Consider the following 27,458-nt stretch of genomic DNA (forward strand, 5'->3'; position numbering starts at 1 on the left):
GAACAAAATCAGACAATTTATTAGACTAAGAATATCAAGGTTCTCTTGTCAACCAATTTTGCATTCAGCAATCATTCTGCCCTAATAGGGGCCTTATATAAAGGAAAAAACAATGAGGAAAATTAACTAAACCCTAAACACTAATCCCAATCTGATTTCAAACCTTAAGGAAAGATAATCAGGAGATGAATACATGTCTGCCTTCTTCCATAGGGGCCGATAGTGCCTGGGCAGCTTGGCCATTACTTTGGTTGCATGGTTGCATATTGGTTGCCTGTTTCCTTCGCATCCCATTAGCGATTTTCTTTTGGTGCTCTAAACAACATAAAAACAAAAAAGGAAAAACGAGAAAAAAAATATCATCCTTCCGACCAAAACTCACTAACAAGTAGCAAAACTCATTTGTTCATGTATATTGCCTAGGAAAGTACACTATGGTAGATGCTTATACCGGTGATTAATATCATTCCCACATCCATATTCAACAAAGGATAGGGGAGGCCACCACTTCCTTCACTTAAGCCCACCAATGCCCACTTCAGAAAATCATGACTCATCTCCACCATCCATGGAAATATATACTATAACAGATGTGTGGTAAACCTTTCTTTGGGGCATCTTTTATGTGTCCAGAGGCAGTAGTTGGCTGCCCAATTTTGATATGATGGCTAGGAGTCGCCTGACAATAATGCCGGTGGCCATAATGGTACCACCACCATATATTTTTGCCAGCCACACCAAAATGATGGTATGTAATGTGCATTATATGCTGTGAGATTGTGTTTGCAAATCACAAACGAGAAGAAACAATTACGTCCACAGGATCAGATGGTTTCTTACTCTTGTTTGTTATGGCATTACGTGTCATTGTCAGGAAGTCATCCCAATTGAAACGGCGCAACTCTTCCTTCTCCTCCTCTGAGAGCTCGAAATTTGGTTCTCTCCCACACATAAAAGCTGCCCTGCTTATAAAAACATTGAAAAGTTTAGCCAAAAGAAATAATGCATAAAACAGATTTAAGAGGTTTGAAAGAATTTAGCAGGGAGAGATTATCAAAGCCCACGTAATGATTTTCTTTCTTATGGGTAAGCTTAGGATTGTATTATACCATATAAATATTTGCACTATAGTTCCCTCTATGCTTTGAACATTGGTAGGAAGAGATGTCCCAACAGCCCATACTGAGCACTAGATTCCCTGGTAGCATTTCAACAATTGATAGGTCTACTCATGCATTTCAAAGTTTCACAACTGTAACACAATTTTTTGTATAGGGCCATCACTCTGTGGTTCACCTATTTTTTGTACTAGAACCCACATCTAGTGGGTGGTCTCTAACCTCACCCCCTTTCTTCTCTTTGTAATTCTCTTTCTATCCAATACGACACCATTAGCAGTTAAAAAAAACACCTTTTTTTTTTGGAGAATTCACTTTCATTTTTTCTATTACATTTTGTTCACTATTATGCACCAGTTATTTGGTTCAAACATGAGAACTAGGTATTTCTAAGACTAATGGCCATTTTCTACCAATTGTGTGATGGGTGAGAAGAACAGACCCGATCACGATAAAATATAGGGATGGCAGTTGTGCATACTACCATTCAGTGATGAGTGAGAAGACTCAAACACGATAAAAAGACTTGCCCTTGAATAAAGCCAACCTAGTTTTTTTGGAAATAGTTGGCTCTACGAAGAGAATGCAGATCCCTGAAATAATACATCAAATTATGCAAACAAGAGAACACAGGGTGGAAACCATTGGTGGTTTACTCGAGTACAATATATATGGGCAGGAGGATTTGAGAATCAAATTTTGGATTAGGTCATTGAAGATAATCAGGCATATAGCTAGGAAAAGATATTTTTGACTTGCCTTAATATAAGTCATACAGTAGTCAAGACAAAACCCTAGCCATATGAGTAAATATCAGTAAGGCAGGAACCTCTTATTTATTATCATCACACGTCAAAAACAAACATAATGAAAACCATTTTCTAGGAAAGGTACTCTCCCGCTAAAGCATGGAATGATATCAAGATCAGGTTCACAGGTCACACATCTTAGGCATGATCTCTTCCACTACAAAGAGAACTCAAAACCCTTGTCCACAATAGCATGTTAATCTCCACCAGAGAACAAGGGCAAGGCATCACAACAGTGCAAACGAATAAGGTACAGATCAGGATGTCTCTCTCTAGGGATAAAGAAAGATTCTATAGTGAAAGCCCCATAGTTGTTTAAGTCAATAGGGTGAGAAACTAGACATAATACCAGAGACACTGAAATTTTTGTTAGCTGAATATAAAACTACCAAATATGCCCTTACAAATTATCATAAAAGGTGGTACGTTTTTCAAAAGTTTGCAGCAAATACCACCAGCAAATTGATTTCACCAGGATTCTCTTGCCCTAAAAGGTATTTCTGGCAAGAATTTAGAATAAACTGATATTATGATGGTATTCGTGGCTCCTCATTGACCTCTTGGCAGAAAACCTTGGCAATAATATGATGACAAAAGTTAAAAATGGCAATTTGGGTGTAATTACTGCTTACCAAATTCTGACCATTGAAATTTCGTAATTACTTGTTTAAGAAATATTGACTTGAATATTGTTGAATTTGCTTCACTTCGTATGCAGAGGCTAAACAGCTTCAGCTTTGTAGCCCAAGTGAATCTAGCAAAAATCCAATTCTTGTGGATTTCCAGCAATTTCTCTCCATTTTTTAAGTTTTCTTAAGGGTGTTTCCTTTTTCTCATTTCTCCAAGTCTCAAGCAATAGCTTTCATTACTTCAAGGTATTAAATTTTGAATTGAGAATTTTTAGAAGATAAGTCTGAGCATTTTAAAAGCATTATAGAATACTTTCATTCTAGTAGGCATTGTGGTGATTTTGGGGATTTTATGAATCTACTTTTTCTGGTAAGCAGCTCATTTAGATAAATATCTGCTAAATCTTGATTTGGCATTTTATTTTAATCTTCATTTTCTTGGGAAGCAGGTAACTATCATTACAAAACCAAGTTTAGTTTCCACTGTAATTTTTAGTAAATTTAATTAATCATTTATTTTAGGGGTTCTATGTTAATCTTCCCTTTCGATAGGCAGGTTTATCCATATATGTTAATATTTACATAACCAAATATAAATTTAATGAAACTTGGGTGATTGCCCTGTAAAGGCTTTGTTTTATATTTTTCTTAATTTTTTGAAACAATCCCAATTTCTTTCCTGCTTTTATTAAGTATATTGTTTTCTTTGAATTTTTCTTATTGCGTATTTTTATTTAAAAGAAAAAAAATAAGGAACAAAAGTATGAAATCTTCCATTTACTTAGCCAAAGTGCGAAAGCGCTTCTCTTCCCCAAATAAACTAAAACACGCTCGGATGCGAAACTAACAACTTTGATATACTTTCCTAAATAAAAAGAGATATATAAGTTACCTAAGATAAATACATTAATGGAAAGTTATCCTGGTTTACAATGAATAAGAAGGCAATCTTCCATTAATCCGTCCGATTTTGAAATGCATTGACAACTTACCTAAAAAGAGATAAACATATCTTGATATTTAAATTTAAAATAAAAAAATGCAAGCGCTCGTAGTGAGGTCTGAGACAATATGATGATTTATAATTATAAATTTTCAAGTGAAATTACACGTGGATGGAAAATGGTACCACATATTTATCCTTAGCATATTCATATACTCAAATATTGTATGATTGAAGTCCATATTTTTCATGCTTTAATACAAAATTATTACATAAAAAATATAGTAGCTTAATATATTCAAGACTAATAAATTTGCAACAAATTACCACTAAAAAAGGGCAATGTTAATCCGACACCCCATGTGGGGCCTAGTGTGGCATGTCGGCACTTGGACATGTGTCAGTACATGGCGACACTGCTAGTAACATAAAAAATACAATATTGTTCATGGGACATCTTGTATGGAAGCAATGAAACTGACCACTCCGCCTCATTATCTTGTGTGTATATGTGTGTTGTGTGTACGTGTGTGTGTGTGTGTGTAGATAATCTTATGTGTATACATATGTATATGTATATGTGTGTTGTATATATATATATATATATATATATATAAAGAAAACACTATTATGTTATTCAAAATAGTACTTGTATGGATGCGTCTTACCATACTAGCTTTTTAAGCTAGGGTACTAAACACTTTAGAAACATACTAGACATGACACTCGTGTCGGTACACATGTAACACTAAAAAAAGTCACACAAATAACGCCCCGGTAGAATTCCTAGCAACAATATCTTGATAATGATTAGGGTGTCAACAAGCCAAACCAGCTCCTGTGCCGGCTCAGCCAATAAAGAGACAATCTTGAGCATATCTTTCAGCACGACAAGCCAAATCTGCTAGCCAATGTCAACTATAAACCATCACTTGACCTTCATAAGACGTTTCAAAATGTTTTGAAATGGGAAACAAATAGAATTTCAATAAATGGTTTAAGCATATTTAATGGAAAACGTACGGTATTTACCTCTCTGTGTATCTTGGAAATTATGGAGGCGGAATAAAATAATACTTGTATGGATATGTCTTGCCATACTAGCTTTTTATGCCAGGGTACTAGACACTTTAGAAACATACTAGACATGACACTCATGTCGGTACACATGTAACACTGAAAAAAGGCACACAAATAACATGCCAGTAGAAATCCTAGCAACGGTATCTTGATAATGATTAGGGGTGTCAACAAGCCAAACCAGCTCCTGTGCCGGCTCAGTGCAATGGTATCTTGATATGCTCAGACAATCTTGAGCATATCTTTCAGCACGACAAGCCAAATCTGCTAGCCAACATCAACTATAAAGCTTCACTTGACTTCCATAAGACGTTCAAAATTTTTTGAAATGGGAAACAAAATAGAATTTTAATAAATGGTTTAAGCGTATTTAATGTATAAAGTATGTTATTTACCTCTCCGTGTATCTTGGAAATTATGGAGACGGTGGAAGCACCATCTTCTATATTCGAGACCCATACTCTATACATTTTTATATAACATTTCTATTTCTATGATTTATTTCTAATTATTTTAATTATTTTGTACACATTTTTATATATGATTCACAAAGTTTAAATTTTATTTTAAATTTTTAATATTTTGAATTAATAAAAATAATTGCATGGACATTTCTACACATTTATTTGAAGGTGTTGTGTCAGACATCAAAGAAACATGCTTGGAACATGCACGTGTATTGATATCCAGGTAACATAGCCACTAGTTCGTCTTTAAACAAGCCAAGCTCGAGCTAAGCCAAGTAACGTTGACCTTGTTCAATATATTATTATAAGATTTCATTTTCTATAATAAAAAAAAAAAAAAGATTTCATTTTTTGTAAGGGTTGGTATTGCGTCCACATGTTGTGGATGCTCAAAGGTGCACAAGCACCTTTCAATGGTTCGGATTGAACCATCCTCATCCAAGGCCTAAAAATAAATTTTGTTTTTAATTTTATTTAAAAATGATATTGATTTGAAATTTGGGTTTTAGCCTCATTTTTATAAGTAGAATGACTTAAAAATAATAAAAAAATTTATTTTCAACAAAAAATAGATCAAAATAAATTTAGGGGTATTTTGGTCAAATTTTTATTAACATATTTTTAATTATTTTCTTTTAAATTCTATTTATAAAAATAACATACACACCAAAATTCAGATAAATGTTTATTTAAATAAAATAAAATATAAAATATGAGATCAATTATTAGTTCTTAGATATGGCCTTGTGAATTCTCAACCATTGGAACAGTGTGCACCCTTCCACATCCACATCATGTGGACGGGATAATTTTCCTTTTTATATATATTGACCTCACTTTAAAATTAATATATCTTTTTTTTTTTCCCCTTTGCTTGTTTATGTGATTGTGCTTGACTTGTTTATGGCTTGACATGCCAGTGAATGAGCTTTTCCCAGTAAATGGGTCAAGCCAAGCCAAGGTCAAGCTTCCCTCCCCTAAATAAAGTCAAGCTCAAGCTGGATGGTTCGTCAAGCCAAGCTCAAAGCTGGTCCTCCACCCCTGCAAGCCGAAATTGAACATATCCAAGCTCTGCACCTCTAATCAGCCTCTGCACCTCTAATCAGCAAGTTCTTTAATATCATCACTTCCATGTATGCAGATTTAGGTAAGGTACAATTTAAAAACCAAACTCTACACAATCCAATATAATCCAAAATCAAGTGTGCAGTGTTAACAAAAAATGACATACTTTATCTGGCCAGCCAGAATTGGAAACATTGAAATCCTGATCCTGTTTCTGCTCTCAATCTATGCCAAAGAATGGAGTTCAGTTGACTTTGAACATCGTCATTGATCCATACACGAGACCTCTCAAGGGTTTTCATCATAACAATGCACAGAAAATGCAAATTTAAAGGGGGAGGTTTAGATTTAGAGAGCTTAGGATTTTCCATAACAGAAAAAGAGGAGGTCTCAGAAAAAAAGCTCAATTGGAATCTGCTCATCTTTGCAACTTCAAAGATGTGTTTCTGAACCAAACATGTTAAAAAGAAGGAAAAAGAATCCTAACTGTTTTTCAAAGAAGATAGAGCTTTTGGCTGTTCACTGTTGGTTGGGAGCTAGAAGTTGGGACATCAATTGTGAAAGAAAGATTCTTCTCAATAAAGGTGAATCAATGGGTGGTTGATCTATGGAGAGATTCACATTGTAGTTTATGTAGTGAACATATTCTCACTAATGTCAGTTTCAAAAAAGACATATTCGCACTACTGTCTTGCTGTTGGTTAGTGTGGTTTCACTGCATATCTCCTGCCTCTCGTTCAGCTCCCTCTCCCTCTTTAGCTCATAGAACAGTGGCGATCATCGAGTGGGTTTTCTCCGGTTGTTGCCCTTTCCTGTTTTGCAGTTATGGACTCACAAATTACATGAAGAGATCAGATGCGCTTGTAATGCTGCTATGGGACATAAACAAGATGCCTCTTAATTTCTATTTAGGAAAACCGTCAGCCTCTAATCCCTCTCTCTCGAATATTATTACATCGTTAGGATAAATGGAAGGAAATTAGTGTTGCTTCTAAGGACAGTGCCACCTGGTTCGTTTTTTTTTTTTTTTGGAGAAAGTTGATTATTTATATCGATAGAATATACTAGGTACAATGCATAAGCAGGAAACAGTTAGGCCATCCCCAAAACTGGGTGGCCTTTACAAACCCCTAAGTGGGCCAAGAAATAAGCATTAAAAATGAAATCCTAAGCTAGACTATAGGCCCGTATGAGGGGTTGAGCAAGCTCCCTCCCTGGCTAGTGCATCTGCATTAGATTCTCTATAGGTATATAACAGGATATATTGAAAGAGGAACAAATGTGATGAATCTCTGCAAAGATACTGTCTAGTCTCCACGGCCACAGGACAGAGCCAGAGGCGAAGCAATGGTGTTACTAGAGTCCCCCTTCAACCAGTACTTGAGAGTTCCAGTTGGGGTCGTATCCTCTGAGGCCCTCAAGCAAGGCCATGGCCTCGGCATAAGTTGAGTCCGCCATTCCAATAGGCACAGCATAAGAAAGGAGAGTTAGGCCATCCGAGTTCCTGTACAAGCCTCCTGCCCCGGAGGGGCCCAGGTTGCCTAGGGAGCAACCGTCAAAATTGAGCTCTGAGCTTGATCACCCTGGGTGATGGCAGTCTCCACAGGGAAGCCCGTGGTATCCTCGAAGTCCTAAGACTGAGAAGAGTCTGCCATTGCTGATGGGTATCCGTGAAGGAATAATGAGAGAAGCTTTTGTGATTAAGGGCCCAAAACGTGAAGGGACCTTCTCTTCTCGATAAGAGAAGAAATGGAGGCCCTCTCCCCTCTAAAGATCCTATTATTTCTTTCAATCCAAGTGACCCATAACGTGGCAGATATAGAAGCTCTCTAGAGGAGGTTCCCAGAATTCTTCCAAGGGGTGCAAAGGTAGGATGAGAAGAGACGAGGGGCAGACTGGAGAGTTACCCACAGCCAATGAAAGAGGAGGAGGAGGTCGTTTCAGAGCACCGAGGCCATTTCACAATGAATAAATAGATGATGATTGGTCACTTCCAGGGCGCAGCACATAATGCATCTGTTTGGCAGTGATACCCCCTTTCGTTGTCATTGGTCAAGGGTAAGGTTCCTTTCATGGAGTGTTATCCAGGTAAAGAATTGGATTTTGGGGGGTAGAAAGGAGCACCAGGCCTTGGCGGCAATGGAGGAAAGGGCCACAGGGGGGGAAGGAAGAGAGAAGAGGCTTAGGTAAAAGGAAGCAACAGTGATAAATATGATAAACTTTTATTAACATGATAAATATGATTACGCAATGACAGGGTTCACAAACCAAATTAACCCAGGGTTTGCAACATCTACTCCTAGTGGCATTCCAAGGATACACACATGCTATGCCTTCTAACTTTCATGGCCCAACTGTTTAGTGATCAGCTTGGGTTACTTGTTACGTAGCTGGTATTTCTATTCTTTATACCTGTGGGATATTTGTAAAATTCACAAAACGGTATTTATGTAGATCTTATGTGCTTAAAGAACAGGCAACCCTTCTATCAGATTTGTATTTTAACACGTTGTTTAAAAGGTTCTGATCTTCTTGAATCTCCCTTCCATATTAATAACAGATTATGTTGTTATGGAACTTCCCGAATATGCACTCCTCCTTCCAGAAACCACTATTTTTTTAAAGAGTGATGCTTGCAGGATGCAGGTACATGGAACCCCAATATCTTACCTTTCTAAATAAAAGAATAATGCTCATAAAATATTGGTGATCAAATCAACTGCATTTAATTTGAAGGACTTCTAAAAGGAAGAAAGTTCCTCATGAGATATATCAGCATTTAGAACGAGCGGACCTCTTGTTTAGTAGAAAAAAGGAGCAGCAAAAGAGTGGTTCCCTAAAATACTGATATTTTAGCACAATAAACAAAGAAAGATATTTTTACAAAATCCTTTTTCGTTTCTTTTCTTTTTTTTTTTCTTTTTTTCCTTTTCCAGCAAAAGCTGTGGAAGGAGGGGCAAATTTGGGAAGCTTCACTCCGGCACAAGCTGGCCTTGCTACAGATGGGGTACATCAAAATAATCAGAAAACATAATAAGGTAGGTGTTAAAATATGACTGTCAAAGCAGGATTTTTTTGTCTACAAGTGAGAGGTAACTCAAAACAGGAACATTGCCAATAAGAGAGATGGGCAGTCCAAATGGGAACATTGCCATTATCACGTCATAGTTTAGATATCATATCAGAAATTTTACTTTAGATACATTTAAGTTTAAAATATCGGAATTATCCTACATATTTTACTACTTCATTCATGGTATACTCAGCTTACACAACATTATATTTGTATGTAAGATTAGTGCTTGGTAATGATAATTGCAATGTATTGATATACCACAATGAAAAAATATAAGTATCTAGGTTTATTTACCTAGATTGTTGATCTTGGTGTTATGACAATGCATCCAGCCCCACCTCAACGAAACATATCAGATGGCATTCCCCGAGCAAGTAACATTGCCAAACCCCACACATAGAAAATTTGCCTCTTTAAAACTAGCAACCTATTTCCATGGGCTAAAACCCCATTATTATGATCCATTGATTGTTGAAAGTCTAGCTTAAGTGGATCAACACTATCTTCAAATTTGAATCCAAGCACTCAACCACATACATAGAAAAATATCAAATGTATAACAAATTCCACAGCAGACTTGGCATACTCTCAAGCCGAGTAAACTCAACTGATCTTCAGGAAAGGAAAAATAGAACTTTAAAATCACATGGTTTCTTTTTATTGGTGTTTTGGGGCATGAAACAAAATCATAACTCATCATGCTTATACAACTTCTCTTTATCTCTTTTAATTTTACAGCTAATTAGTAATAATACAAAAAATATCTGTAATCAAACCAAATTTTCCCTTCTACAACCCAAGCACATTGTCTTCAGCCACCAAATAAGGGTATAAGAGTGGAATTAGTCACCTGTCATATAAGTGGGCTGCTTCTTCTTGTGATCCAACAGTTCCTAAGTGAATCTGTTTCTTGTCCACTTTTATTGCTGCCTGCCATTTCATATTCTTGAAATATACACCCCTCATTATGCATTCTTCACGGTCTTCGAAGTGCTTTCTCCTCTGTCGTTTTCTACGCTTGATTTCTTGACCTGCTGAAACAGGCAATGGTTCTGTGTGTAGTGCCCGTGCAAGTATAACTAATCAACTACATATGCTTGAAAATTTTACACATTTAACAATTAGAAAGAGGGCAAAAAATTCATATAGTAACAGTTACGGAGTGAAATAAACATTGAGTCACAGCAATGCACATACAAGTCCGACAATAAGCAAAGCCAAAAGAGTTTGCAAAGAATATACAAAGAAATATGAGAATGGACATGACCTTTATGTTTTTTTTTTTAATAAGTAGACATGACCTTTATGTTTACATTCAGTGTCATTACTCTGACAATTTTCGACAACTGTTTGGCAACATTTGCAACAGATGTAAAGGTTACGACTTGGCACTCTAGTTAACCATTCTGATAAGTTCACTCTTTCACAATATCAGGAGCAGATTGAAGTTTCCTTAAAGTTGAGCACAACTTTGACTCCAACCCAATCAAAATATCCACTAGTATAAGCATGCTTAAAATAAAAGTAGATGGTCTACCTATCATGAGCCCTGGCAACAACTTCACACAACACTTTTAGTTAGTGTAAATTTCTGATTCACACATAACCTAATGTTGGCCACATGCATGCAAATACCAAAATATACATACTTGTGTAGACAGAAACACATAATATATGCGTACATAATGCATGCATAGATGTATGTCTCCATGCATAATTGCTGACAAACCTGAATCTTTTTTATTCATCTCCTCTTTGGACGAGCTGCATCCAGAAACATTTGAAGATCCAGGATCTGAGATATTTGTCTGCAAAAATGAATGTTTAGACAACATGTAAACTTTAATTTCTTCGTGAAAGCATTATAGTTTAACATGGAAAATAATGCAAATTGGGATGGTTGCATGCCTCTCAAAGTGAATCATTGCATGAGTCAGTCAATGAGTAAAATATGTAATTAATCAAGCAAAATATGTAACTAATCAGACTCATATCGATACGAAAAATCGCCATTGACTAATACCACTCCTCTTTACAAAGCAGAACAGATTTTACCTTATAATTAATGAGTGTCACTGCACACAGATAATACACAATTCAAGAAGCTCTCACCTATTACATAGTACAATTGGAAACTCCATGTGTCTAAACACAAATCCCCATCCCCCAAATACCACGCCCACCCCGCACCCCAACCCCAAAGACAGTAGGAACTTCCAATCAGAGTCCCTATACTTTAGTTTCCCACAAATATCATCTAATGTTGATACCAGATCCTTTTCTACTTCGACATCCAAGTTTGCATAAATTCATTCACATTTATCTTTCAAAGGATTTATCATTTTGATTCAGTTCACTTATCCACATCATCTGATTTTCACATCCCATGTTATGTGCATAAAACCATGTTTGTTCTTACCTAAAAATAGTTGAAAATGAGTCAGCTTGTAGAGAATCAAATAATTTGAAACTGAATTTACAAGTCCTGCATGTCTTGATTTATCATGCAGAAGTTAATGTCTCCACCAATCCAAAGGGTAATTCCAGCCATGTGTTGAGATTCATCTTGAATCCCAAGTAAAATTGTGATTGATTAAGTTTCCATATTCGTGAGGATGTGAATCCTAAATTTTGGGGAAATATCTGGAAGATATGAAACCTACTAAAGGTCTATATAAGGCCTTCATGGATGTGGTCTTTGGTGTCCTAGAGGGCCCCATATGGGAAAGGTGGACTTCCCTCTAGAAGGTGGAGACCTCTTGCACAGAGGAGGCGCCCTGAAGGCGTCCCTAGAGAGAGAGGTGAGCTTGTAGAGAGACATGGTGTAACCGTGCCTTAGGATAATAGAGAGGTTTGTTTCTTGTAGAGAAGTGGTTCCCATATAGATTTTGAGTATCCCCACTATAAAGAGAAAGTCGGTTTCTTGTTGCTCTCGCATATCTGTTTAGTGTATTAAGTAATAGTTGACAAGTTAGAGAGAAGGATGATGGCAGGGTAATCTCTGTTTGGAGAGTGATTTCGCAGGTTACTTGACCGAGTTCTTTGAGGGTTAGAGAGATACTTTTTGAATCCTAAAGTATATGATGTAACTCTTTTGAATAGTAGATTTCAATTTGCCATGTCTGTGGATGTATCACCTTTGGGGATGAACCATTTATATTATGTGTTCTTGTGGTGTGTGTGATTGTATTCTTTGTTTCTCATACTCATTTATTAGTTACACTCGCTTATTTCTCTTCTAGGAGATCAAGTACATGATACTGAAGGGAGCCTGAACTTTGGGTTGTTGTTTCTGCATCTGATGCAAGACAAGATGCCTCTTGTTTTTGAATTTTTCTTATTAAATTTGAAGGATGTATTTTTAGATTTTTTATAGGGATATTATTTTAGGGTTTTTTTAAGGATTCTAGATTTTTCATAATTTTTAGGATTTTAGATGTTGAGAAAAGTGATTAGAATACTTATTCAAAATTTTTTTTATTAGGGATAAAAGTGCCGTTACAGATTTTCTTTCACGTTGGGACTTTTTTTGTCATTTTAGTTATGGTATGGACATTTAATGTCCTTGAACGTTAAATATTATTACTAAGAGGAGTGTGGGCCATAGACAGGTCATTTCACATGACTTTGTTTTCAAAAACGAAAGAGTGAAAGCTGCAAACTTTTGAACCCTAGCTTGGGGATGAGGAAGAAACCCTACGGTTTCTCCGCGTTATTGCTAGTGTTTGGCTTGATTGCTTGTTACTTTTTCCTACATCAATTTCGTATCACAAATCAAGTTTGTTCAACAAGAAGGCCAGGAAAATACAGCCAAGTCTAGATTTTGCTGATTTTGGGACAAGTTTTGCCAAATGAGACTACATCTTGCAGATTTCAGCAATGTCTGTTGATTCTCTACCTATGGTTTTTTATTTCGACAAACCCATGACAACGAGAAGGGGCCATGGAAGGGGTTTTCACAGATCCACTTTGTTATCCTAGAGATGAAGAAATTGAGGAAGACAAAAGACAAGTCCAGCAGCTGACATAACATTTCACAAGTATCTATCATGGGCAAAATGGTGATCTTTCAGCCCAAGAAGATATCAACTACAACCTTTTCACCGTCCCTCTCCACATGCGGAGTCAAGTGGTGAGGATAGCGACAAAAGATCTAGATGTGTAGAATGTAACTCTAGGGATATCGATTTGAAGGTGGATATACCAGATTTTGATGGTAAGCCTCAACCCAAGGAGTTTATAGATTGGTTAAATACTATAGAAAGGGTTTTTGATTATAAGGAGGTTTCCAAAAATAAAAAGTAGAAAATTATTGCTATAAAATTGAAGAAAAGTGCCTCGGTATGGTGGGAACAAATTAGGGCTAAAAGGGAGAGAATGGGAAAGCCCAAAATTAATACTTGGGAGAAGATGAAAAAGAAACTAAAGAAAGACTACCTACCTGAAAATCATTTGCAGTCCCTTTATCACATAATATAAATAATCTTCATCAGGAAGAAAGGCGTGTAGAGGAGTATACCGATCAATTTTTATGAGTTGATCATAATAATGTAATCGATAGGGGGACATTTCTTAGCTAGCTATTTTGGTGGGCTGGGAACATCTCTACCACATGTGGTTTTGCAGCATTATTGGACATTAGATAAGGCTCGAAACCTAGCAGTGAAAATTGGAGCTCAGTGGAGGCATTCATCATGAAAGTGGGGCGCAGCCCAGGGTAATACAACTGGCCGTGGGAGTAAATTTAAGGGGAAAGGTGGGAATTTGGTGGCTGGACAACCCCCACAACCTGCTGGCCCATCCAACAGTAAGATATAGTGGATGCTCGGGCCAGTTCTAGTCGCCCACACAGTAGCATCCTTAAGTGCTATGAGTGTTCTTGAGTCAGCCATGTCTCCTCTTAGTGCCTGAATAGAAAATTTTTGAACCTCTCAGAGGAGTTACTTGAAAAGGACAGCAAGCTCTCTTTTGATGGAGACCCTGTTTATCATGAGGAACCTAAGGTAGAAGAGGAAGATCAATTAAACCTAAATAATTTCTCATCAAATTGCTTCAAAAATCAGCAGGTCATTGCTTTGGATTCTCCCCTTGTCTTTGATTAGTATTCAGATGAAGAAGGTAGTGATCCAATTTTTGATGAAGAATCGGGTGAAATTAAGGAAGATGACAATGGTCAAGATGAAGATGAAGAAGTTTTGGAAGAGGAAGTTGCTGATTTGGTTAGTGAATAGGGGGTTGGACATGATCATCTTGAAGGTGCTCCCTTGGTCTATTTTAGGGCTGAACCAAGGCAATTTCAGCAGGTTTATATGGCTAGACTGATGCAATTTTAGCTAGTTATTGTGATTGAACCGAGTGAACATATCACGGTAATTCATCGACATACAATGACCCTTTCCTTAAAGGGCTCTCAAAAGTGCATATGGATATATCAAGTATCAACTGATGGCATGGCAATGTGGAAAATGCTTGCATGTGTTTTCTCGTAGGGGATTTGGACGTCGATAGCATGGCAATGTGCACAACGCTTTATTACAGATTGTTCTATTGCAGCTACACTGCAGAAATGGTTAGCATTCAGGTTCAAGTTTGATGGTATTATCAACATTTGGCATTTTCTCTTCTTCACAACTATATAGATGATTTGGTAAGAGCGGAACCACCGTATGTTTCAAGGAAGGACACTCACTCTTGAGAAGTTGATTCGAAGGATCACCTACCATGTTCGTGATTTGGTAAGATGCTAAAGCATGGACTTACCACATCTCAAAAAAAGGCAATTGCTAAGAATTTACGACTTACGTGGCGGCAACAAAGGATCATGTTACCCATAACAATGGCATGGGCTTTTCCACATTCACAACATTTTAAGCTAAATAGTGATGGGTCTTCTATTTAGAATCCAGGTCAAACTTGTTATGGGGGCATCTTGAGACGGGATGATAGACTTTTGTTGCTGCTTTCTTGATTCCTCTTGGAATTGCTTCCAATAAGCAAAATTTCGAGGTTTACAAGAGGGTGTTGATTTAGCCAGTCAAATAGAATGCTTCCCCCTGTAAATTGAGAATGATTCTTCCTTACTTGTCCAAGTCATACAGGGCAGGTGTAAAGCTCCATAGGCTCTTCATATCATAGCTGCTAATTGCAAGTCTAGACTTGAGAATCATTCATGGTCCATTTGCCATGTTTACCATGAGGCTAATATGGTGGTCAATGTTCTTGCCAAAAAGGTTACAGTTTTTGCGGAGGCCAACATTTGGTGCTCTAGGCCTCTAGATTTTCTTAACCTTTCTTTACTTCATGATGTGGTGCAATTACCCTATTGTAGGGTTGTAAGATAGTACAATGTAATTTTTTTCTATCTTTTATTAATGAAGTACAGGTAAAGGGCCTTCTCCCTCACTGATTTACCCAAAAAAATATATCAACTGATGGCAAAGACTATGTTTTCAATGTGTGATAGTCGTGTTTTGATTAGTCCAATAACCCACAAGTTCCAAAATCGTGTTTTCAATATTCAGGTTGACGACAGTTGCTGGACTAACACAAATTCGATCTTACCTTATTTTAAAACTCGAGGACGAGTTTTTTCAACCAAGGGAGAATGATGCAAGACAACATGCCTATTGTTTTTTAATTTCCTCATTAAATTTTAAGGATGTATTTTTAGATTTTCTAGGGTTATTTTTTTGGGTAAAGTTTTTTATGGCTTCTAGGGTTTTTTTATGTTTTTTAAGATTTAGGAGATGTTTAAAAAAGTAGCTAAAATACGTATGGAATTGCTTGTTTTATTAGGGGAGAAACTGTCATTGCAATTTTTCTTTCAAGTTAGGACTTTTGGGGTCATTGTAATTATTATATGGGCATTAATTGTCCTTAACACTACTATGGTTTTCCCAAGCCAATCATGGTAGTCCCAAGCCTGGATAACGGAGAAGGGATGTGTTGGGTAGGGCTGCTAGCGTAAAACTGTCACATTCAGTGTTTCAAAAGCGCTAGGCGGCACCGAGGCGGCCATGGGGGTCCAGGCCGCCCAACGCCTAGGCGAGCGCCCAAAACCTGGGTGGCCCAATTGAAAAAAAAATAAAAAAATATAAAATATAAAATAAAATAAAAACTGAGGGCTGAGGCTTAGTTAAAAAAAAAAAAACCCTGATGACTAATAATGATTAATCTATAAGAATTTTGATAATCCATAAGACCATGATCCCAGTTAAACAAAAAAAAACAAGATAGAAGTTAGGAAGAGAATTTTTAATTTTTGATAATCCATATTATCATACAATGCTAAAACAGTAAAACCATACAAGCATATACTGATAGTCTGATACACTGTAGACTGTACACACAAAAATTAGATAGTAGAAGAAGAACTAGAAACTAGAAAGTAGAAAGTAGAAACGAAAAATATGAAAGAGAAAATATACAGAAACTCAGAAAATATACAGTCTATGAGACTATGACACATTAGTCAACACTCAAAAGTCAACACTCAACACCAAGAGTTTGCAGTCATCATCATCAAAAGGAATAGGGTAAGCCTCATCATATGCATCATAATCGAGGCCATCATCATCAGAGTCATCTCCCTCTTCAATATAACGCTCGTCATCCTCTGTTTCTTCTGAATCTGCCTCTTCCTCCTCCTCTTCTTCTACCTCCCTCTTACTAGTATGTGCAGATGAAGCCTTAGGAGTCTTGGTTGCTCTACCTTTTTCTATCTTTTTGTGCTTCCCTGAACTCAAATATTGTACAATTTCCTCCCTGGTAGCATCAGGAACATGTTTATACAGGGCAACATCCTCCTTGATACCGGCAAAGTGGTTTTTAAGCCGATAAATGCTCCCAGTAGTATCCTTTCCACAATAATTACATTTAATACGATTTTTGTCATTCGGATTTGGGTTATAACCATACTTCCAACCCAGATCACCACTTTTAAAAGGAACTGGTGAAGATATTTCCATAGAACAAGGCTCAATTTCATCATTTTCTGGTTCTTTAAAATTCAGAAGTTGTTTAATCTTATCCCGAATAGCTTCAAGAACCTTTTAACAAGAAGCAACATTCCCTTTAATACTAGCAAAGTATTTCTTGAATCGGTTAATACCCCCATTCGTATCTTTTTCACAAAAATTACACCTTATACAATTTTTATCATTTGGTTTTGGGTTGTAACCATACTTCCAACCCGAATCACTTCTTCTAGAAGTAGCAGAAATAGATTTATTCAAATGACAAGGATTTTGTTCATGTTTTTGTTTTACAAAACTCATATATTGCTTAATCTCCTCTCTGATAGCTTAAAGAATATTTTTACAAGGGGAAACACTCCCCTTAATATCGGCAAGATGTTTCTTATACCGGTTTATGCCCCCTTTTGTATCGTTTTTACAAAAATTGTATCTAATGCAATTTTTGTCATTTGGATTCGGGTTATATCCATATTTCCAACCCGGATCTCCACTTCGACTAGATCCTGAAGAAGACATCTCAAAATAAAACAAACAAGCTAAACAATAAAGTTTTACACTTACATTGATTGCTCGAACTCCAAACTCTTACCTCTGAGATGTTTTTTTATGCTAAAATAATCAAAAACACCCTCTAACGGAATTATAAAACTCCAAAACTAAATCAAATCTACCTAGGTGATGTTTGGATCCATTTTTCCTTCAATCCAACTTCGATCCAATGAAAATTAGAAAAGGATGTGTTCTTGAGGTTTCTTTCTCTTTAAAATGGGTTCTTGTAGGTTTAGGTTTCAAATGAACCTAAAACCCATCCTTTGAAACCCTTTATATTTAAAAAAAATCAATAGAAATGAAAAAAAAAAAGTTCCGCCCATAGACAAGGCGCAAGCCCTGGGCAGCCACTCAGAGCTGTGTGCTGGGCGGCTGCCTAGCCGAGTTCTGTACTGCCTAGGCGGCCGCCCAGGCCTTCTAGACCGCCTAGGCGCTAGGCAGTCCGCTTTTTTGAACACTGGTCACATCTTTTCATGAATCCTAAACCTAACTGAGGGTAGTGGCTTTGATAGAGCAGAATGGCGAAACATGACTCTTGCATCTGATCCTAAATAGTTGGGATAAGGCTTGAATGATGATGCTGATGACATTGATCGTCCTTGAACATTAAATATTACTATCTAAGAGATATGTGGGGCCCAGAAGGGTCATTCCACATGACTTTGTTTTCATAAAAGAAAGAGTAAAAGCTCCTGGATTTTGAGCCCTAGCTTGGGTGTGCGGAAGAAACCCTACGGTTTTTCCTAGTTTTTGCTAGTGTTTGGCTTGATTTCTTGTTGACTTTATTGTTCTATCAATTTCCCTAAATCAGCATCTACGAGGAAGTCACGACATCACTTAATACATTTCCCCTATTACATGATTGCAAACCAACAAGTATTTTGGTCATTTGGCATATAAGATGCAAGTGTATTACTAATTACTAATGTCTTGTCTAAAACTACATGTGGTGACTTGAGAGACATGCATATGTGTACACATTGTTATATGTTTGTATGTGTGAGATTATTGCTTGCCTTTTAGTTTTTTATGCATTTTGATCATCTCGACATGCCTCCACAATCCCATTCGTCCTGGTTTTCCCATAGTCTGCCCTCTTAATCACGTAGAACAAGTCCATAGACAGTAAATCCACCAGCAGTATGGGACTACTCATACCATTAGCATATTGAACCAATAGTGCTGATTCTATAAATTAGAACACAAGGTCCGAGACTGGTTACACAAAGAATATGAATAGTGTTCTTAAAATCAGCTTGGGCTCAAAAATCAGGTCCAAGCCTGGCTGAGTCACTCATGCGTGTCCAAGACAACTTGCCTGAGACAATGCTGAGCCACTCAACGAGCCAAAAACTCAAAAAAAAGCGAGAAAACCGGAAAAATCGGTGGAAAAATATGATGATCAACAGAAAATATATATAAAAGATGAGAAAGTTTTCAAAGAACAAAAATATGACAGTTTTCAAAGAAAAATAGAATACTCGTTAAATATCATTCTCAGAAAAATAAAAAAGAAAAATCAGAAAAAAAAATATTAAAATTCATAAAATCATAAAAAGAATATATAAACGTAATTATAAGTCAATCACTTTTCATTTAGTCTAGGTTTAAATAATTTATAAATCAACTATAATTCATAACAAATCAATTATATATATATATATATATACACATTTATATATATACATCCCGAGTTAGGGGAAGTTTCAGTTCAGCACCCTCCTGTGCCCAAGGAACCTGAGGGAGTCCGAGTTTGGACTTCCCAAGTTTAAAACACTGGATATGACTATTAATGACCATGATTTTGTCATATCCTTTCCACCAATCCTTGGGTGAACCTATCATAATGAACCCCCTGTTTATGAATGAAGCAAATATATATTTTCAAAATAGATCCTGGCTGGTTCTCATGCTGCAGTCAAAACCAGAATAAGCGCTTTTATTCCCTAGTAATATTTTCATTGAAAAAAAAAAGATATAAAACAAGTTTCTCGAGGAGATGGAGCTATTTAATGCACTATTCTTTGAAGGTTTTAGGACAAACTATAGGGAAAGAAAAGTATGAAAGACTTTAAGGTAAATAAACCTTAACAATTTATTGCTCTGCCTCAAGGTATGTCAATCAGATATATGTGCTGAAACATGAATGTTAAATGCGTAGTTGTCACTGCCAAATTATTGTGTGTCATACAAGTATATATTAAATCTCTACATATTACAAATCCTTGAAAATTTTACTCCCTTTTTCCCAAAACCATACACATCAAAAGCAATTACTGTTTCAAATAAATTGTGCACATAAATGTAGTTGAAAACTTTTAGAATATACGTTTAACTCTATATCAAAAATGCATGTTTACATCGCAATTGAGCTGGCATACTTGGGGCAAAGAAATTATCAGCACACATGCTTTACAAAGCATATACAGTTTGCAGGAAACAGCAAATAAAGAGTTGCCATAAATGTTTTGAAAAACTATGCACATATGTATTGCTCAAATAAGCACATATTCTCCAGAAAATTCAGGATCTCTGATCCTCAAAAATCTGCAAAAATGCTTCACAAACCTCTTGTAAAATCCATACAAGATGTGCGGGTCCTTTGTAAAATGTTCCCCGCTGAGAAGGTTCTATGCAGGTTAGCTTATGCAAATGATGCTAAGGAAAGGGGGCCAACAGTAGGCTCCGGGCCCCACAAACATGGGCCCTACCTCTTTCCTCCTTTTTTGATAATTTCCCTTTTCTCCCTTTTCTAAATATCATGAAAGTCACTGAACCCTAGCCTGGTACAACAGCACCTATTCTTTGTATTCCATAATCTCTCAGAGTTTTGGAGACCAATTCAGCCTGTCATTTTGATATAACATTAGTAAGTAATACCAAAGTGCTGCCTTTTAATGTCTGCGTGGAATGTCATTTTTATCTATGTTCTATGCAAGGTTTGGATGAAGAAAATTGTAAATCTGTTGCCACAAGATGGGACTCCTGACCACATGAATTTAGCTACTTCATAATCCCTTTTAGATGTCTTGAACTATATGACAATGAGAAATTGTGACCATATGGTGCTTTTATAGAAAACAAGGCACACAATCTCAGGCATATACCTTTTAAACAAGGAAAGGGCATTAATCATCACTATGTTAGCTTGAAATACAATCAACTGCTGTCAAGTATGCTTGGTATTAGCCATCATGCTGAGGGTATGAGACAGAAATTAACACCATGGTAACCTGTTTATAGTAGGAACCACATTGCACTCTGCCAGTTTCCCAAAATGCATTGTCAAATACTCACACACACAAGGGGGTTCTCACATCTTACTAATTCTCATCCCATAATGTCCTCATGAATATAAGATGGTAGAGCAGTCGCAGAGAACTCATGAGCCACCATGCTTATATCTAGAAGCACATAAATTACAGCCTGTATTTGGTATGGATCATCCTCACCCTTTGCTCCCAACAGGTGGATGGTGGTATGCGTATCATGTAGCATACATGTATCATGTGCAGCAACTTTGCATCCCGAAATATGACAGCCAGAAAAAGCATTTGTAATATTGAAATAGAATCACATATTTTTCTCTTTTGTTTCTGGCTTAGTAAAAAGAAAGGATTTGAAACTTGGACATCTACTGTGGCCCTCAACACCTTAACCACTGAGCCAGGCACTGAAATCCCTAATACTTAAACATGATTAAGAAGTTCATCTCAGTGTTCAAAAACTCAATATCAGTGACAGGATAGGTCAAGGGAAATTGATCCAAATTGCTGAGTTAACTCAGGCAAGTTTTTCAAAATTTCATGTGAAGATTTTCTAAACAAGGAAAATTAGAGTCTGTAATGGGAATGAACGAGATTGTCACCTAAAATGCATTGCAATGCTACCAAATCACTCGATCAGAAAAGACTATGTATTAGGTTAACAAAGAAAATAAGATATATCGAAAACCCAGATGCTTCCTGAGTTTTTCATTTATAAAATCAAGTGCATAAGTTGAATTGATTTGAGCAAGTTTTTCCAAATTGAAACAAGTATTTATTCACTGGTTCAAATTACAACAAACTCAGTAACTTGTTAGTGGATATATTAGGTGAGGCCTTGAGAACCTTGGCAAATGGCTCCCTCGGTCATTCAAGGCACAACCAGTAGCCAAATCCTACATTGGACAATGCTTACCTCAGTCAGATCACAGTATCAAATAAAGTTTATGACAAAAACACCTGGAACGCATATCTTAATAATGATTTAAAATAAGAGATATATATGTAACCTTCCCTTGCTATCTCACATATCTATCTTTAGTATGCAGACTTGACAAAGTACTTCACAGACTTGGTTTGAGAGAACTGAGGCTTTTGTGAAATAAGAGTCTAGGCAATGTGTCTGACTACTCTCTTTTTGCTTGATATGGAAAGGATTATATAATTCTTCACATGTTAATGACATTGCTGATGATGCCTCTACTTATCCCATCTCAAGCATAGTTCATGAAGGCATGGCATCAAGGTTTATTGTCAATTATTTGACAGGCATTCAATGTTGTTCATTTCCCTCAATTCTCCAATTTGAAGGAATGGAGGAGCATCTGCTTTGATTCGGCTGCATAATGCATTATGTGCCCCCATTTGATACTATAGCTTTTTTCTTAAAAAATAAATGATGAGTACATATTGTTTATATTTTCATAAATCTAGAACATGTATTTCATCTTTGTCCAATTAAGGGAATTTGAGTTGTTCAGTTTTCACAGGTCATCAGCCTAATACACAAGAACACAATTGACAATTAACAATATCATAAGTTTCTTTCCAAAAATCTAACATCCAAAGACAAAGCTCTCCCTAGAGGAAGTACACTATCATCCAAGGGACTATGGAAAAGCCATGGTTCACTGGGCCATCTTCTCCAATCAAATGACGGTGTATGACGGAGAGAGAGTGGGGCCTACCATTGAGGACATGTCCTGCCATGGCTAGTCCCACTCTCTCCATATCAAATTCCATCATTTCAACTGATGGTGATGACAGATTCTACTGTTTCTGTAGTTCATGGATAACAGTATCCTGTTGCCTCTATTAGTTCTTTGCTGATGGGGAACTCATTAAATTACCTGCTTCTGCCAGCCAGAATCGGTTGAAAGCACAGGCCGCAACTGCATTCTAAGAGACTTGGTATTCTCGACAACCTTTTTTAACATATTAGGAATTTCACTAAACTTGGGAAGTTCAGGCACATAATCAGTTTTTCCTGCAAAATAATAGAAAGAACGAATAAGCTCAGAAAAAGAAAAATCACATCAAATTCCTACCCCATTCTACTCCATTTCAAAAGATATCAAAATTTAAGTTAATATCGGATATACCTGGAGACAGCCCCAAAAGTCTGCGCCTCCTTAAGCTCACCATGTCTAGCTTCACTCTTTTCCTGTTGAAATAGTCAAACATCAGGGTTAAACCTTATAACATATTTTGTACACCGTATAAGTTCACAAAACCAGATCCACAAACTTAATTCAGAAGATACGTGGTGGATAACATGATAAATGCTAAAAGCCAAGAGTTCAGAACTTAGGGAAAAAGCATAAGGCTCCAGTACCTTATGATAAACAATCTTAATATCAAATGGTGCATCTCAACCCCTTCTATGTACAAGCATTCCCCATGGACCATGTTAGCAAATAATACATGGTTCAAAAAGCACATACAAAGAAAAGTATACTAGAAAGTTACAGGCATGTGCACGAGTGCAGTCACGCATGTACACATTGGCCCCCCAGATTTCAGGCACCAAAATTCAGAAAGACAAGGTAGGGGATCATGCTTCCTGGAGAATGGACATCTTGTCAAGATAATCTTCATGTTTCCTAAATTGCACTGTATCATCCCAGCATGTTGTAGTTATCCAAGGGAACTCTCATTCCAATTATAGAGATGTATTTCGAGATGAATTTGTAGTGCCAAAGACCAAACATGACTATTTCTTTTTCCCTTCTGAGCCCCAAAAGAATACCTCATTGCATTTTGAAACCTTAATCAAGGCTCTTATCATCTTGCAAACCCCAAATAATTTGTTAACCACATCGGGTATTTGTATAGATGTGTCCATCGTCTCACCACATGCTTTATAAAGAGCTTGTACTGGAGACCTCACCTGCAAATTCAAAATCATGTTTGTTCTAGATATTCATCATTCACCCTCAACCTCACAAATAAAGGGACACCCACTAATTTAACAAATGATTAACTCCTGAGAAACCACTGGGAGCTTTAGTAAGAATTTAGAACCTAGAAAGCGATCTACTTCCATCACTAGATGAGAAGGCCTGCCAAGGCACTATTCCCAAACCTCTGCCCCCTCGACCACCTTAATGGGAAACAAGTTTCAAGTTCCAAACTTGTCAAGACATGAACCAGATACATTATAAACAATGCACACTATAGAAATGCAGCATGGAAATTACAACAACATAATCTTACATAACAATACTTCTAAAAAGAAGGAAAAGGCTGTACTGAAGATCTCACAAAGCACATATTGTGTTATAGACAGCTCCCACAATTCTACATATCAAAGAAATTAGTGCAAAAAGAAATGGAGAGAAACATATTAAACAAAACAACTTCTCAAAGCACTTACATAACTCCATGTGCAAAATTGAATTTCTTTTTGTGCTGTAATTTCTTCCCAAATATGGAAAGGTTTTATCCCTCATCCCTCAGACCCTCAGGAACAGGTCACCAAATCTCTTTCTTCTCTATGAAAGAAAGCTTATGACACAAAACCTTAAGTTAATCAAGGAGCATTAATGCAAGCCTTATAATCCAGGATGTTATAGCTGAATCACCCATAAGGACACATGCTCAAGACAGAAAAACGAGCTGGGAACAAACACTTTCACATGGGAGGTTATGTGGCAGGTATAAAACCTTCCACACAGCTGAATTCATAACTTACAAACTATTCAAGAAATAAAACATGGAATTCTCTAGAGTGAAAATATTCAGTGAACCATCTAATTTGCATGACATACATTTTGCAACTCCAAAATAACACTTTTGTAGCTAATACTTTTCATTCCAATAATGGACCCAAGAATGCACCAGCCTACTCATGGGGATTGTAAATTTCTCAATGACCCTTTTTCTTCTCTGTGACAGTAAAAAACAGTCAGTTAAAAAGCAATAAGCAGACGAATGATGCAAAGTTTCACATCCCAATGGAACCCTTAATAAGCATTACATAAGCTATCTCATCTAATTAAGCAAGTATGACTGCAAAAGCATATTATTGGATTTAATAAAAAGAAGTCTCAACTACAATCTAGTGGAAGGTGCTCTTTTGTTCTACTTTTTAGTCTATTCACCAGGTGCGTTTCCGTCATCGTGTCACTTCCTTGCCACATATTTTCCTGTCTCCCTTTTTCCTTCTTCCTCTATCCGTACTCCATTTCTTTATCTTCCCCCTCTTTTGATCTCTCTCCACTCAACTGCTTCATAGGCAAAAGTTCATTCCTTCCTCATTTAGTTTTCTGTTCTGAACAAAACTTGTACTTCTCTCTTTATTTTCAGAGAAATTTGAGAGAGAGGGGGGCCGTCAAGCTGGGACACAAACCCGAAACCTAGATACGCATGAACAACATGCCACCATGACAGCAGGTGAAGCTGTCTATACTTCTATCTTGCACTGGGGAAAAAGAGCTACAACCATGTACCTCGCCATTCATATTTTGAAACCCCATCAAATGCACTTCCTCCCTCAACTTAGCGGAGGTCTGTCATAGTCAACATTAACATTTTTAACATCTTCGAGTGAAATTTAACATGCTCCATTACCACAATAGGTTGTCAAAGGAGGGGAGCACATAAAAGTATGCTACCAATTTGAAAGGGAAACTCTCTCTCTCTCTCTCTCTCTCTCTCTCTCTCTCTCTCTCTCTCTCTCTCTCTTAAATTGTGTCAACACTTTGTAACGGATTTTCATGGTGTGGCAGAAGTAACACAACAGGTTAACATCTTTGAACTCGGACATACCGATACCGAAGATCCATAGAAGGCCACCTCGAAAAACATCACAAAAATAAACCATGACGTACACAAGTAAACCCAGCAATTCAAATTGCCAAATCAAACCCCCAATCACACAAATAAAAGACCAAAACAAAGGCCATATGTTCCACCCAAAATACCTAAACAAAAAAATCCCAGCGAATTCAAAGAAAACAGTTCAAAAAAAAATGGAAACAAACGCAGAATGAGCAGAAACACATTAAAGCAGAAACATACATCAACCCAATCCTAAAAATACCTCAGTTTCACATGAAACCCATGCTAACGAGTGGACGGAAACAAAGAGTAGGGGCTGAGCAAAACCCACAAAACCAGTTCAATAAAGTCATAACCATGTTACAAGAACTGAAGTACAGAACCCATATTCATACATCAAAAGGGCAAGAGGTGGACTTTTACGTAAAAAAACATAAATGAACAGAGGCAACAAGCCCAAAACAAGCAAACAAAGCTCCTCACCGAAAGAGAGAGAGAAAGAATTACCTGCAACAGGGTCTGTCTGTAAGAGACAGGAGAGGGAAAGAGCAGGGTCAATCAAGTAGAGAGACAGGTTTTGGTAACATGTTGGGTTCTTAACTCTCAGCAACCTCTTACTAATTTTAGCCCCTCTCTCTCTTAGAAGCCACCTTGAAGTGGGCACCTCTCTCTCTCTCCAGAAGAAGGGCAGAGGTACTCAGTCCTGAACGATGGATGCTTGTGAAGAGAGAGAGAGAGAGAGGTATTGAGTCCAGAAGGGTGGATGCTTGTGAAGAGAGAGAGAGAAAGAGAAAGAGAGAGAGAGAGCTTTGAAAAGGGTTGGTTGGTTTTGTGCTTCCTCAGAACAGGGGCATGAAGCCTGGAAGTAGTAGTAGAGAGAGAAAGAGATGAGAAGGTGGCGGAGGTTTTAGAGAGAGAGAGTTGGGGGATTTGCATCTACCACCTTTCTTTTCGTTTACCCCTCTCTCTCTCTCTTCAATTTCTTTCTCTCTCTTGTTGATGGAAGGGGGAGATGTGGGGAACGTATGTTTATTTTTTACTAATGATCCCTATAATACCCTTCATCATTGCAAAATTATATCCGAACTACCACCTACTCTCTTTTATCTTGAAAGGTGCAATTGGTATACGGATGCATCCGTAAGTCCAGAAGTGGGTGCACGTTTAAATTTTATCGTGATATATAATTTTGATGTAAAATATTTTTAAGGTTATTTTAAAATTTATTTTTATATCTAATTATAAAATTTTAAATTTTAAAAATAAGAGTTAAAATTAAGTAGATCTATAAACATAAAAATTTTGAAACTAGACAGTGTATGTTATAAAATGCATTATTTCTAAATCTTAAAATCTTTTTATTTTCTATGGTTATACATCTCGATGTCGAGATGATCAATCAAGAGGTTTTTCAACATTAAAACTACCTTTTTCTATGGAGTTTTTAGGTGCATCCATAGTTCTACATTATAAGGTTGCATCTTTATATAAACTTTTTCCTTTTGAAAATGTTGTGCGCTCTTCATTTTAAAAAGAATCTCTTGCCAATATATGGTCACCATTCCAAATTTTTTTGTCAATGTTTAGACATGCATGAGAAAATGGTGGATAAATTTGGGTTTTTTCTTACTTGTGTTTATTAAAGAGTTCATGCTTCCATAACCCTCTATTCAATCTTTATAATTTTATTAAAAGTTG

At 36.8% G+C, this 27,458-nt stretch overlaps 1 protein-coding gene across 9 annotated transcripts; it reads right to left on the reverse strand.

Annotated features, from left to right (window-relative positions):
- LOC18438222 (Integrase-type DNA-binding superfamily protein) lies at positions 1-26,763 on the reverse strand. Of its 9 annotated transcripts, none has more exons than XM_088869783.1 (8): positions 26,268-26,761; positions 23,314-23,868; positions 23,081-23,142; positions 22,829-22,965; positions 10,917-10,995; positions 10,038-10,218; positions 841-962; positions 1-315 (listed from the first exon to the last, which is right to left on the reverse strand). In XM_088869783.1, exons 2-8 carry the CDS (start codon positions 23,418-23,420, stop codon positions 179-181), a joined length of 825 nt encoding a protein of 274 aa, XP_088725909.1. In that variant the 5' UTR covers positions 23,421-23,868; positions 26,268-26,761; the 3' UTR covers positions 1-178. The 9 variants fall into 9 exon arrangements, with proteins under 9 accessions (XP_088725909.1, XP_088725911.1, XP_088725912.1 ...); XM_088869785.1 differs by having other exon boundaries at positions 10,038-10,221; positions 23,728-23,868; positions 26,268-26,726; XM_088869786.1 differs by having other exon boundaries at positions 23,728-23,868; positions 26,268-26,724.
- Between the last annotated feature and the right edge of the window lie 695 nt (positions 26,764-27,458).

The sequence above is a fragment of the Amborella trichopoda genome, chromosome 6 (assembly GCF_054954075.1).
Source record: "Amborella trichopoda isolate Santa Cruz 75 chromosome 6, AtrichopodaSantaCruz75HAP2 v2.0, whole genome shotgun sequence".
NCBI classification, from domain to species: Eukaryota; Viridiplantae; Streptophyta; class Magnoliopsida; order Amborellales; family Amborellaceae; genus Amborella; species Amborella trichopoda.